Genomic DNA, 14,008 nt, shown 5'->3' on the forward strand with positions numbered 1-14,008 from the left:
CATGGAGGTCATTCGGTACAATCAAAGAGTCCGTTTGACTGGAAAACCAAGGCCCTTCTGTTTATACTCAGCATTTCTGGACCACGAGGTCTCGGGACATGGCTGAGGAAAAACAAGACGGGGCTCTGGCCCCAGAGCAGGCCCTGTGACAGCATATACCTCAGTCCCCCTCCCCCGCCCCTGAGTGGCCGATGAGCACACCCTATGTGAACAGGGTCACGTCACTCTAGCTGCAGTCTGTGTCTCACAAACAGACCAGAGGCTTTGGTCCAGCCTCTACGTCCAGCACAGGCCTTCTGTTGGAAATAGATTTTTAAAAAGAGCCTCAAAAATGTCTTTTCTCAATAAGTCATTTCCCTACCAATTCTCTCCAGAGCAATTAAAAACAAATATAAGCAAGCAAACCATTAAAAATAAAAACTCCAGGGGTGCCTGGGTGGCTCAGTGGGTTAAAGCCTCTGCCTTCGGCTCAGGTCATGATCTCAGGGTCCTGGGATCGAGCCCCATATTGGGCTCTCTGCTCAGAGGGGAGCCTGCTTCTTCCCTCTCTCTCTGCCTGCCTCTCTGCCTACTTGTGATATCTCTCTCTGTCAAATAAATAAAATATTTAAAAAAAAATAAATAAAAACTCCAGGAAGTTGGAGGCCACAGGACAGCACGTGGAGAGAACTGGGGGAGTAGGAACAAGCAGGCCCGTTTCCTCGTCTGAAACTCAGGTGAAGACTTCGGGTCACAAGAACCCTGGGGGTTGTGGAGGCCACAATGTTCAATCAAAAGCCAGCTTGGGAATGTTTAGTCCACTGTCCCTCACGCAGTCGGAGCGGGGAGAGCAAGCAGGGAGGGAAGATATGTGCTCTTACTTCCCAACAGGGGTACAAGGATTCCCATTCTTTTACTCCAAATTACCTGACAATGCAGTCTGTGAGCCTTACATTGTTTGCACATTGAGACCTTGGGAAGTCACCCCGGACGGAAATCTACACTGGGTGGGGAGGGCCTTGTCCAGGTGCCATAAGAGAAGAATTAGGGGGCGACAGGCTGGTCAAGAGAGCTCAGGCCACCTGGACATGGGGTCGGATGTCTGTCTCCCAGCAGCACACGGCCATGCTCCATAAAAGAGGGACAGAAACAATCAAACAATAACATCGTGTGGAGATAGAAAGCTCTTTTCTTCCACCACCACTGACCTAACTCCTGATTATGTTGAATCTAGAATCTAAAAGTCACTGTTACCCTATCGCTCCCATGTTCACCCCTCCTCCCACGCTCACCACAGGTGGGAGAGAAGCGAGGCACCCCTTTGAGAGGCACAAGCAGAGGATGAGCAGGACACCTCCCCCTCCCCAGCTCATGCTCTTCTTGGGAGGGGGCTTCTGGTGGGAACTCTCGCAGCATTTATTCCGTGCTCCTGCTTCCACAGCGGTTCCCCCCCCGCCCCCCGGTGTCATCAGCCCATCACACATCTCCTTTCCCCCACAGCCCCCACTCTTCCTGCGACCCCAAGACCCCAAGAAGGCAGACCCAACTCCCACGTCCACCGTGGAGCTCAGAGACACATCTGACTCCAGCCCAGAGTCTCAGCTCTGGGTTGATTCCGCTGAGGCACAGTGGCCCGTGGCAGGTTCCTGAAGCCAGAACCGAAGCAGAGGGCGCTCTGATGCAATCAAAGTAGCACTGTCTCCAGTCCAGCCTCCCTGCATCTACCCTTTCCTTATCTGTCTGCAGGAGTGGGCGGGCAGCAAGCTCCAGGGGTCTGGATGACTCATTTCCTTCTGAGAATCAAGACCGGGTGTTGGTGGAAGCCCCAGCCGCGCCGGGGAGAGGTGGGGGGCACTGGATGCCTCTAGAAGCAGAGTGGTGAGCGAGGCTGCTTCCAAGCCACGAGAGGACATTAAACTCAACAAGCCTGTATGTTTTGGGGGAAAGAAAGGAGCAAGCATGAGAGAGAGAAGAGCCATTTTATCCCTTTATTATATACAATATTAAGGCACAGGTTTAAGCAGCAAAGAATAGGAAAATCTTTGGCTGACCAACAGGAACCACATTGGCCGTGGGGGGCACTCTGCGTTCTTGGACGTCACCCCCCAACTCGGTACAGAGACCCATGTGGCCGTGCAGCTCTGCAGACACCCCTTCCGTGGGATGAAGATGCCGAAAGGTCATGCCAGAGTCCACGAGAAGGAACACAGCACGCTGCCCCCAATCACGGCGACGACACACTGCAGGCCGGGAGCGCGGGTGCCTAGGGCTGTCCGAGAGTTGGCTGAGGTCACTGCCTGCGCCTGCCTTGGGTTCACAGGCGTTCACACTGATCCTGTAAGGGCCCCGTGGGGGAGGTGCCGCCACAGTCCCCCCATAGCAGGGGGAAAACACCTTCATTCCAAGAACACCACTGCAGACAAACTTGCTTACATTCTGTTTTGTAATAAATCCTTGCAGGTGTCTCTATGCGACCAAATTCCGAGGCAAAGTCACACGTACACACACCACTGGGCATTGGCGCTTTGAGAGCTGATACGAGAAAATGCGGTGAATGTACCTCATGGCATTGAGAAGAGTATTTTAATTCTGTGAAGAAGCACTTTTATGACAAAGCTACACCTCGGTCATCGCAGTACACAACAAGAACATGCACTTAAATATTACAAGGCTTTACAGAGCTCCTACTGGAGGGCTCCACTAAGGACTACAGCCCCGGCCCGCGTGTATGCAGAGAGGCGAACACATACAACGCATGGCAAGAGAAGAGATTTTCAAAAGTGAACCCACTAGAAGTTACATGTACTGATGACTATTGTCCTCGTTGGAAGGGGTCACTTTGAGAGGCTTTATGAGTCCAAAGACTGATTCCAAGGAATGTTTTCGGGATTTTTCTTTTTTGAAAGGTAAAATGGTATGCCTTCGTCACCCGCTGCTATTTGTTCAACTGGGATGACTTCCAAACTTAGATCTATCCTCAAAGGATGATGATTTCTCATCGGTAAGGATAATTAAAGGAACGTGCCAGGCCCCAGAGGCCATTCTCACAGAGGCACGGGCAAACTGTTTCTCCTGGGGTCAGCCATCAGCACAGGGTCTCCCAAAGGGTCACCGTCTAAGGGGTGAGATGAAATACTTGGATATTCCGGATATTAAGCAAGGAAACCCGATATACAACCTTGCAGTCATGCCTCATACGTATGCACAGACATACACACGTCTTTATAAATCATTAAATTATGAAACAAGAAAAGGATATCCTACTTAAAGGGAAGAGAGAAAAACTTGCTTCTTCGTTCCAGAAGAAATCCTTTTACTGAAATGTTGACCTTTCACATGGTCCCAATTGTCAGCTTCTGGAAGCTTCTTAATGACTCCACCCATCTCCCCGTGGAGCCAGACCTCAGCGGCAAGCTGATTAGACAGTCCTCACATTGGAGGAAGACATTTTAAACACATCGATCAATTAGCAGAAAGAAGAGAAGAAAAGCCACATTTATAAAGCATCTGCTGGGGCTGCCTCGGGCGAAGCCAGTGGCAGGCTGGATGCCCTCTGGCTACGGGACGGCCTTATGGGTTAAGGATACCCACGGGCTCCCACTCACCATGGCCACAGGACCCTTTGCTCAGGAGGGCAAGTTCACCCGCAGCTCACAGCGCACTCCCCAAACTCCAAGGCAGACTGCAGCAGGACTTTGGTTTTGAGAAATGGGTAGAGCTCCCTGCCTCGAAACCTTTTAAAACCCCGATCCATTCTTCACTGCCTCCTGGGAACGCGGCCTTCCCTGACATCTCTGCGACTCACGAGGCTGCTGGGGACCCGGTTTGTCTTCCCATCAGCCTGTGGCATCGGGAGATCACAGGGGGCTGAGGGCTGGCCCCGGAGGAGAAGGGGAGTGATGGCCAGCTCGTCTGCAGCGGCCATCGTGACAGCCTCTCCCCTGAGCGACAGACCCGTGCAGTCTCTGTTCCAAGATCAGAATTCATAAGGAGCCGCTATCTGGCTATCAGACCCTAGCCCTGTGCGGTCAAACCCAGGATGTGCTCCCAAGAGCTGGGCCCACGGGATGGAAGAGAGAAGGGCCCCACCGCTCTGTGCGCTCCAGCCAAAGCCCTGGGAGGGATGCAGCAGCCCTGTCCTGCAGGCCTGTCTGGATGGGGCCCGACTGCACGCGGGCACTGGCCACCGGCCTCTGGCAGGCCGCAGAGAAGCCAGGAAAAGAAACGGCTAAGACAAGTTTCTGCACATGCTTTGCAACGAACTTCCAGAATCCAGCAGATCCCTTCCATGTGATACACCGGTCAACACGCGGAAACTGCCAGGCGACCCATTCCGGGAGGAAGCCGAGTGCCCCTGGCAGGTCTTCACGTGAAGCAAAGCCTTTACCCTTCACACCAAGACGGGATGCAGGTGGTCCATAGACACCACAGAATCCTGCCATCCAGGCCTCTGGACAACACACAGGGGTTTTTTTTTCGGTGGATTTTGTGGCCCTGCATATGATGGAACACTTCCATCTGTACCTTGTGTTTATGGGCAGTTCTAGGAGTTCTGGGCTCAAGTTCTCCTCCTTAGTTCCCAAGAGGTGTGGCAGCTGTGTGCGTGTACGTGTGCATGTGCTCTGAGCACATCACAGACGGGGCCAAAGCCAGCTGAGACGTGGCATGAAAGATGGCTGTGACCCGTGTTGGTGGCAGTCCAGCCTGTGATGGGGGCACAACTCCCCTCTTCTCAGGCCCTTGGTTCAGATGCCACTGCCGTGAGCCTTGGGGGAGGGGCTGAACCTCCCTGAGCCCCCGTTTCCTCCTCTGTGAAATAAGGCTAAAGCAGCCCTTACTCTCCAGGTGGCTCGAGGACTCATGAAAAGGTGCTCGCCACCCTGCTTGCCTACAGCCAGCACCAACTGGTAGTTCTTTCTCTGCAAATCAAACGAGATAAAGGATTGTAAAGGGCCCAGAACGCAGAGCAGGTGCTCAGTGCTTGTGATCCCTTGCTCCTATGGGCAAACAAGGCTTTGAGAAAGCTGCAAACATGAAAAGCATCGGGGCCCAGGGGAAGGGGGCTGGCGTGGCAGGAAATCTCCCAGAAAAGAACACATCTGAAAGCTAGAGATCCCTTTTCTTACGGGAGAGTCTTAGCAAGTCAGAAGAAAAAAAGAGTCCTGACGATCACAGCACCGCTAAAGAAGCGACCAAGGCCGGCCCCCAGGCCTGGAGCCAAAGGGTGTGCTGGAGCAGAAAGACAAGGCTTAGGGAACACCAGGCTGTGGCTCCCACTTTTACCCACTTCTAGGAGAGACAGCCTGAGTTTGAGGTGGCCCGGGTGTGGGCCGTGGGGCCTGGCCAAGGAGACTTGCTCTCCTACCTCTAGACACTTGCGTTCATTCCTGGTCCATTCACGACATTAATTAAGGAGTCAAAACATCCTTAAGAGTCACCATTGCCTAAATGTCACCACCTGTAAGAAGTGATGGGGAGCAGAGACTGGGGTCTCCCCACCCTACCCCCACAACTGTCCACACTCATGCAGCCCCAGCACAAGGCAGGTGGCCCGGCCCCCAGAACCACTGCAGCTTCCTGCCAAGACCACACAGAGCTCAGCAACCCCGCAGAGCAGGGCTTGGGAAGAGGCATTCCTGCTCACGGTCACGCCGCGCCTGCTCTGGCCAAGGCCACTGCCATCTTCCTGCCCCCCCAGTTTGCAACGCAGGCCTCCCTCCACCACTTCCACCTGGGGAGGCCACGGCTTCACCCTCCTTACACCCCAAAGACCAACTCTAAGATAAGCTGCCCAAGCAAGATTCCCGGAGGAGTGTTGTGTCCAGGGCTGCACATAGGTGGGACCTGAGAAAGTCTCAACCCAGGCCCTTTTTCTTTTCCTTTAGGAAAGGGCTTGGGATCAGAAGGTCCAGCTGACCTGGAGAGAGGAAAGTATCCCCAAGAATGTCTGCCGGCCTGATGAGCATCTCCCCTCCCCCGATCCAGCACCTCTCAGATTCGTAAGGAAAGCCAGCGTCTGAGGAGTCAGGAGCCCCTGACCCCCTTCACTCCTGGATCTTCGACATGGTGCCCTGTCCTACTTTGGTCAACTTGCCCTACACCAAATCCTCGTAACCCGTGATGGTATATACAATGGCCCATTAGGTCACAAAGCCAGTTCACGGCACAGAAACACTGACATGCTAACATGGAGACCTACATGGTTGTCCACGGCAACCAGAGGAGTGCGAGGGAGTGGGGAGCGAGGCGAACAGGCTCGGACTCTAGAAAGTCAAGCAAGCTGTCCCAAGTGTCATGCATTTCCTGGAGGGCCATCCTGAAAGTCCCATTAGCCCCACAGAGCAACGGGGCAGAAGGACCGAGCTCTGTGCAAGATGTGAGACAGGAGAGAGCCAGGGCCACGATCTGAACACAGGACATCACAGTGACCGTGGCACCTTCCGCCTCACTGACACTTACCTCGTTCCCCGAAACACTGAACCCCGTGACTCCAAGGGGGAGGAGGCAGCCAGGCCCCTAGCACTCGGCTCTGTCCCATGGGTCACTACGAAGCAGAGACCCGATTCTGCTCTAACAAATCCCAGACCTGAGGAATCCTGCCATGTTGTGGTAACAAGGAAAGGAAGTGATAGCAAAGAAGAATAAAATGAAAGAATGAAAGAGGAAGAGATGAAACTGAGCGCAGTTGGGGAGTTTGAGCACCAAGATCAGAACGCTCCCTTCCTGCTTCGGGTTTTTCCTGCTGCATCCGGAAAGCCTAAGAAGCCCCACTGTCTCCTCAAAATCCAAACCAAGCAGGGAGTTGGGTGAGAACCTCCTTCTAAGGGTCCATCGCGCGGACACGGCTTCTTGCTGTCAACCCCACACACATTCACAGGAAACCCTGATGGCACAGGGGACACGACAGGATGCCGAGACAGGCGCTCGGAGATTTCTAGGAGGCTCTTCTTTAAAAAAAGAAAATAATCCCAAAAACAAACATGCTAAGAGGCAAGGAGAAGGCGGGGTATTTCAAGGAAGATCTACGTTCAGGTTTATGTGTTTATAGCCAGGGCAGGTGTACACAGACCCTCCCCGAAAGATACATTTTCTACACAGAGAGAATCACACTTCCTGCGACGTCTCGGTTTCCAAACCTACATGCGTCTTCTCCTCCACCGTAAGTGACGTGAATCCATAGCGTTCTCGTCTTCAGTCACGTAGGTCTCCTGATTTTCTTTTTAAACGTTTATAAAAAGCGTTCTTACTAATTTAAGATCTTTATCAGTTCACATCCTTCCAGATTTTCCATCCACGACTTTCTCAGTCTTTCTTCTGGCTCTCCACCGCGCTCCTCGTTTGTCAAGAGAAGGCAGCAGGACGCTGCCGTTAGATGAGAACTTCCATCATCTCTCCGTCAGGGAACTCGGGCTTGTGGAGCAAGCTGCTGACTCGGCCTCTGTGGTCAGGGGACTTCCCGTGGCCCAGAGGGTTCTCTGCCAAACAGAAGGGGACATCAGCAGCCATCAGAGGAGCATAGGGCCGACCTGCTCTCTCTCCCAGGGAACCACTTCCAACCCCAGTGCTCACCACCAGCCTCGGCAGGGGAGGCCGCAGAACCTGGCCCCGCCGTGGAGAAGAGTGAAGTGACGGGCCCTGGGATTCAGGCAGGAATAACAGAACCAGGTGGTGATGGGGAAGGTAAGTGCGTGAAGAGGGCCCTAGGGATGTGTGTGAGGAGCCCCTCGTAGCCACTCTCCTTCTCCGCAAAACCATCTAGTCCTGTGCCTACAAGCCACATCCTTCTCACATGTTTCTTGCCTTGGAAAAGCATGTCTCAAGAATTAAACGTTCAATGGACACTCCGGTTGCTCAGTTGGTTTAGCATCTGCCTTCGGCTCAGGTCACAGTCCCAGGGTCCTGGGATCAAGCTCCACATCTGGCTTTCTGCTCCACGGAAAGTCTGCTTCTCCCTCTCCCTCTACTGCTCCCCCGGCTTGGGCATGCACTAGCTCACTCTCTGATAAAATAAATATAATCTGTACTATAAAAATATTTTTTAGGATTTTATTTGACAGAGAAAGAGAGAGAGAGAGAGAGAGCACATATGGGGGAAGGCCAGAGGAAGACAGAGAAATAGGCTCCCCACTGAGTGGGGAGCCCAATGGGGGGCTCAATCCCTGGACCCTGGGATCACGACCTGAGCCGAAGGGAGATGCTTAACTTATTGAGCCACCCAGGTGCCCCATAAATAAAATCTTAAAAAAAAAGAATAAAATGTTCAAAAAATGACAATGCTATGTTTCCCTGTCTACTTTCACGGCTGAAACTTAAGTAGCCCCTAGGAGGAAATGGTTAATTTATGCCCCCAAGAGCCCCACCTCCTCCAAAGAACTCAAGAGGGCTGTCCCACAACTCAGATTAACCCAAAGGCACATCTGGTCTTTCCCCGGACGCTTCTGGACTCATGGCAAGCCCACCACATCCAGGCTGTCTTCTCCTAAATATTTTAAAGCACCTCATTCATGCTGGCCTGAGGGTTGTGCCAGAATTCTACCTGCCCTGCAGTCAAGTCTGCCTTCCCCCTCAGTCCAGAGGGTGCCCCTAAACCTGGATCCCTGAAGGGTGAACCCCTCGAAGGCAGTATCTGCATACCCAGTACCTCTGAAGTGCCTGCCACTAGTTCACACACAGCCTGGGGGGCTTCTCATTCCCTAACATCCCGCAGCGGGTCAATTCTCACCCCCCTGGGGAAGGGTTTACTACAAAGCATCCATTAAAAGGGTACCTTCAAGTTGTATACTCATTTAAAAGGCAAACAGAAATAAGAATAAAGTGAATCAGGGTAAGCATAATTATGAAGAGCCCCCATGGGGATGCCTGGGTAGCTCAGTCCATTAAGTAGCTGCCTTCAGCTCAGGTCATGATCCTAGGGTCCTGGGATCGAGTCCTGCACCAGGCTCCCGGGAGCCTGCTTCTCCCTCTCCCTTTGGCTGCTGCTCCCCCTGTTTATGCCCTCTCTCTCTCTGACAAATAAATAAAGTCATTTAAAAAAATTAAAAATATATATATAGGTACTCTGGGAGTCAAGATGGCGGGGAAGTAGGAGGAGGCACCATTTCAACCTGTACCCTGGGGTGAGCTGATTACCTACCAAAGAACTCCGACCACCCATGAAATCAGCCTGAGATCAGAATTATACACGTCTGGATCTCTACAGGAGCAGAAGATGCCAGTGGCAGGTAAAGCAGACTGGGAACTTCCCACTGATATCGGAAGATAAACAAAAGGGGGAGGGAGCCACCAGAGGTGACCGATCTGAAAGTAACACCCCAACACGAGAGTGCTCTGCGTCTGGGGACCAGCATTAACTTGGAGTCTGGTTGAAAGCACTCAAAAAACAAACAGCAAAGGATCGCGGGGGGGTAATAGTGGGAACCTGGGCAGTTAGGGTCAGGGACCTAAGTCCCCGGACCCAGGACAGCCTCCCCTGGCGCGGAGCCAGAGAGAGTGCGGCGGAGAAATCAGGTCTCCATCCCTGAGCAGCCAGTGCACCTGAACGCCAGCGCGCCCCAGAACGAGTGCGGTCTGGCTCCCATGAGGGGCTGGGAGCCTGGCCAGACGGCAATCCTGAAACGCGCGCGTCCCACACCCTCCCTTGGGATAGGTGCTCATAGGCGCTAGCCTGGAGCCCTGGCAGCCATAAAACCAGACATTCCCAGCCCGGGACAGCAGGAAAATCTCAGTGTGCGATCTCTGCTCCGAACCTCTCCGGCGGTCTGGAGCTGCCTAGACAGCCACCGCTGCCCTGGTTTTGGGTACAAAGAGGAGCTCCTGCATCCCCAGGGACAGTGACTCAAAACCGACTCTGCCAACAGCTTTTGCAAAACAGTCTGAGGCTTCTCTCTGAGAGGGAGGTCAGGGTGCTGTTTGCTCTCCTCTAAACCTCCAAAAACCATCAAAAGCTGTCAAGGCGAGAGAAAGCATATGAAAGAACATAAAAACCCCCAGAGAACAAAAGGCTGAAAAAAACAGTTTCCTGAAAAAAAAAAGAGCTCACCCCCTTGAGGGGAGCAGGAGGACCTAACTCAGGGAACATCATTGTCTGAAAACCCACGTGGCAGGCCCCTCCCCCAGAAAACCAACCAGGAAGGAAGAAAAAAAAAAAAAAAAAGACTACAAGAGAACAATCACCACTACTTCATAAATACAACTTTTACTTTTAACTCTTTACCAATATTCTGGTTCTTTTTTTTTTTATACATACAGATAATTTTTTAACCTATTTACCATCACACCGAGATGTCCAGTACATCAAATTCTTTAATAACCTTCTAACCTGAACTTTTTGATACATACACCCGTGTTTTTCTTTTGTTTTTCCATTTTTTTAATTCTTTTTTAATTTTAACTTAGTTTAGTCTAGTTTATTCTTTTTTAATTTTTATTTTCTACTATACATATAGAGTTAAACTTCAAGGTAATCCCCTTTCCCCAATCAATGCTACCCCTATAGGCAAACCAGTTTCTAATCCCCCTGTAACTTAGGAAAGTTGAGTCCCTTAACAAAAACATCAAGATACCTTCAGGAAGAATCAAAATAACCTTCCTCACCCACACTGAGAATCTATAACCATTCTCCCAATTTTTCCTTCTGTCAGTGTTTCTGTGAATTTGTGTTTGTCCTGATAATATATAAACCTTATACTTGGGGTTCTTTCTGATGAGGTTCTTCCCTTTTTTTTTTGCTTATATATACATTTTTTTTTCTCTTGTCATATACTTTTATCACTCTTTTTGTCTGTCTGTTTTTGTTTGTATACTCCACAAATCTTACCTTGTGGCCCATTTGGGCTGAGCCTTCTCTTTTATCTTCCCTTTTTTTCCTATCTCTCTCTCTCTTTTTTTTTCCTTTTTTCTTTCCCCTTTTTTTTTCTTTCTTCTTCTCTATTTCTTTTTCTTCTCGTTTTTCTCTCATTTGGGTGGGGAATCCTGATTGCACAGAAGCGTTCCAGGGTGCACATTGACTGCACCACAATCGATAAGTCCAGCTGCATCTGTTTAGTCATCTCTTACTAAAATGACAAGGAGGAGGAATACCCAACAGAAGAAAAATACAGAGGATGGACCTTCTGCAACAGAGCTAATGGCTATCGACATAGACAATATGTCAGAAAAGGAATTCAGACTAACAATTATCCAGGCAATAGCTAGGTTGGAGAAAGCCATGGATGACCAAACAGAATTGATTAGGGCAGAACTGAAAGCCACCAGGGATGATGTTCACAATGTTAGGGCAGAACTGAAAGCCACCAGGGATGATGTTCAAAATGCTCTCAACGAGTTCCAATCTAATCTAAATTCTCTAAAAGCTAGGGTAACTGAGACAGAAGATAGAATTAGTGATCTGGAGGACAAACAGATAGAGAGAAAGGATCAGGAGGAAGCCTGGAACAAACAGCTCAGAAGCCACGAAAACAGAATCAGGGAAATAAACGATGCCATGAAACGTTCCAACGTCAGAATTATTGGAATCCCTGAAGGGGAAGAAAAAGAAAGAAGTCTAGAAGATATAGTGGAAGAAGTTGTCTATGAAAATTTTCCCAATCTCACGAATGGAAACAACGTTCATGTACTAGAGGCAGAAAGATTTCCTCCCAAGATTTTAGATTCTCGAAAGTCCTCACGGCACCTTATCGTTAGAATGGGGAATTTTGTTTCAAGAGAGACCCTCTTAAAAGCAGCTAGGACAAAGAAGCTTCTTACATACAGAGGAAAGCCCATTAGAATAACGTCAGACCTTTCCACAGAGACCTGGAAAGCCAGGAAGGGCTGGCAAAATATATTCAGAGTACTAAATGAGAAGAACATGCAACCAAGAATACTCTATCCAGCAAGACTGACATTTAAAATGGATGGAGAGATAAAGAGTTTCCAAGACCGGCAAGGCTTAAAAGACTATGCAACCACCAAGCCGACACTGCAGGAAATATTAAGGGGGGTCCTATAAGAGAGGAAAAATCCTAAGAATATCATTGAACAGATATACAGAAACAATCTATAGACAGAAAGACTTCAAAGGCAACACGATGTCAATAAAAACCTATCTCTCAATAATCACTCTCAATGTGAATGGCCTAAATGCGCCCATAAAACGACACAGGGTTGCAGATTGGATAAAACGACAGGACCCATCCATATGTTGTCTACAAGAGACCCATTTTGAACCTAAGGATACACCCAGACTGAAAGTGAAGGGATGGAGAAGCATCTTTCATGCCAATGGGCCTCAAAAGAAGGCCGGAGTAGCGACTCTCATATCAGATAAATTAGATTTTAAACTAAAGACTGTAGTCAGAGATACAGAAGGACACTACATCATTCTTAAAGGGACTATCCGCCAAGACGAACTAACAATTGTGAATATCTATGCCCCCAATATGGGAGCACCCAATTACATAAGAAAACTATTAATCAAGATAAAGAGTCATATTGATACGAATACAATAATAGTAGGAGATCTTAATACGCCTCTCTCAGAAATAGACAGATCATCGAAGCAGAAAATTAATAAAGAAATAAGAGCATTGAATGAAACATTGGACCAGATGGACCTCATCGACGTATACAGAACATTCCACCCTAAAACAACAGAATATTCATTCTTCTCAAGTGCACATGGAACCTTCTCCAGAATAGACCACATACTGGGTCACAAAGCAGGACTCAACCGATACCAAAAGACTGACATTATTCCCTGCATATTCTCCGATCACAATGCTTTGAAACTGGAGCTCAATCACAAGGAAAAGTTCAGAAGGAACTCAAACACCTGGAAGCTAAAGACCACCTTGCTTAAAATGCTTGGATCAACCAGGAGATCAAAGACGAACTTAAACAATTCATGGAAACCAATGAGAATGAAGACACCTCGGTCCAAAACCTATGGGATACAGCAAAGGCGGTTCTAAGGGGGAAATACATAGCCATCCAAGCCTCCCTCAAAAGCATTGAAAAATCCAGAATACACCAGCTGTCTCTACACCTTAAAGAACTGGAGAATCAACAACAAATCAAACCAACTCCACATGCAAGAAGGGAAATAATCAAGATTAGAGCAGAGATCAATGAGGTAGAAACGAGAGATACAGTAGAACGTATCAATGAAACTAGAAGCTGGTTTTTTGAAAGAATCAATAAGATCGATAAACCACTGGCCACACTAATCCAAAAGAAAAGAGAGAAAGCCCAAATTAATAAAATTATGAATGAAAAGGGAGAGATCACAACTAACACCAAGGAAAAAGAAACAATCATCAGAAATTATTACCAACAGTTATATGCCAATAAGCTAAGCAACCTAGATGAAATGGATGCATTCCTGGAAAGCTACAAACTCCCAAAATTGAACCAGGAAGAAATTGACAACCTGAATAGACCGATATCTAGTAATGAGATTGAAGCAGTGATCAAAAACCTCCCAAAAAACAAGAGCCCAGGACCTGACGGATTCCCTGGGGAATTCTACCAAACTTTCAAAGAAGAAATAACAACAATTCTCCTGAAGCTGTTCCAAAAAATTGAAGCAGAAGGAAAACTTCCAGACTCTTTTTATGAAACCAGCATTACCCTGATCCCCAAACCAGGCAAAGACCCTACCAAAAAGGAGAATTTCAGACCAATATCACTGATGAATATGGATGCAAAGATTCTCAACAAGATCCTAGCAAACAGGATCCAGCAGCACATTAAAAAGATTATCCACCAGAACCAGGTGGGATTCATCCCTGGGTTGCAAGGTTGGTTCAACATTCGCAAATAATCAGTGTGATAGAACACATCAATAAGAGAAGAGAGAAGAACCACATGGTCCTCTCAATTGATGCAGAAAAAGCATTTGACAAAATCCAGCATCCGTTCCTGATGAAAACGCTTCAGAGTATAGGGATAGAGGGAACATTCCTGAACTTCATAAAATCTATCTATGAAAGACCCACAGCAAATATCATCTTCAATGGGAAAAAGCTTGCAGCCTTCCCGTTGAGATCAG

General features: G+C 48.9%; 1 protein-coding gene across 4 annotated transcripts in view; it reads right to left on the reverse strand.

Moving 5' to 3' along the window:
* Positions 1 to 1,953: 1,953 nt before the first annotated feature.
* AMOTL1 (angiomotin like 1) overlaps positions 1,954 to 14,008 on the reverse strand; it is a 126,728-nt gene continuing 114,673 nt past the window's right edge. For all 4 annotated transcript variants that reach the window (XM_046015716.1, XM_046015713.1, XM_046015717.1 and 1 more), the window contains one exon: positions 1,954 to 7,454. In XM_046015716.1, coding sequence (XP_045871672.1) covers positions 7,348 to 7,454 — 107 coding nt within the window. In that variant the 3' untranslated portion in view covers positions 1,954 to 7,347. The remainder of the gene's footprint in view (positions 7,455 to 14,008) is intronic.

The sequence above is a fragment of the Meles meles genome, chromosome 8 (assembly GCF_922984935.1).
Source record: "Meles meles chromosome 8, mMelMel3.1 paternal haplotype, whole genome shotgun sequence".
Classification (NCBI taxonomy): Eukaryota; Metazoa; Chordata; class Mammalia; order Carnivora; family Mustelidae; genus Meles; species Meles meles.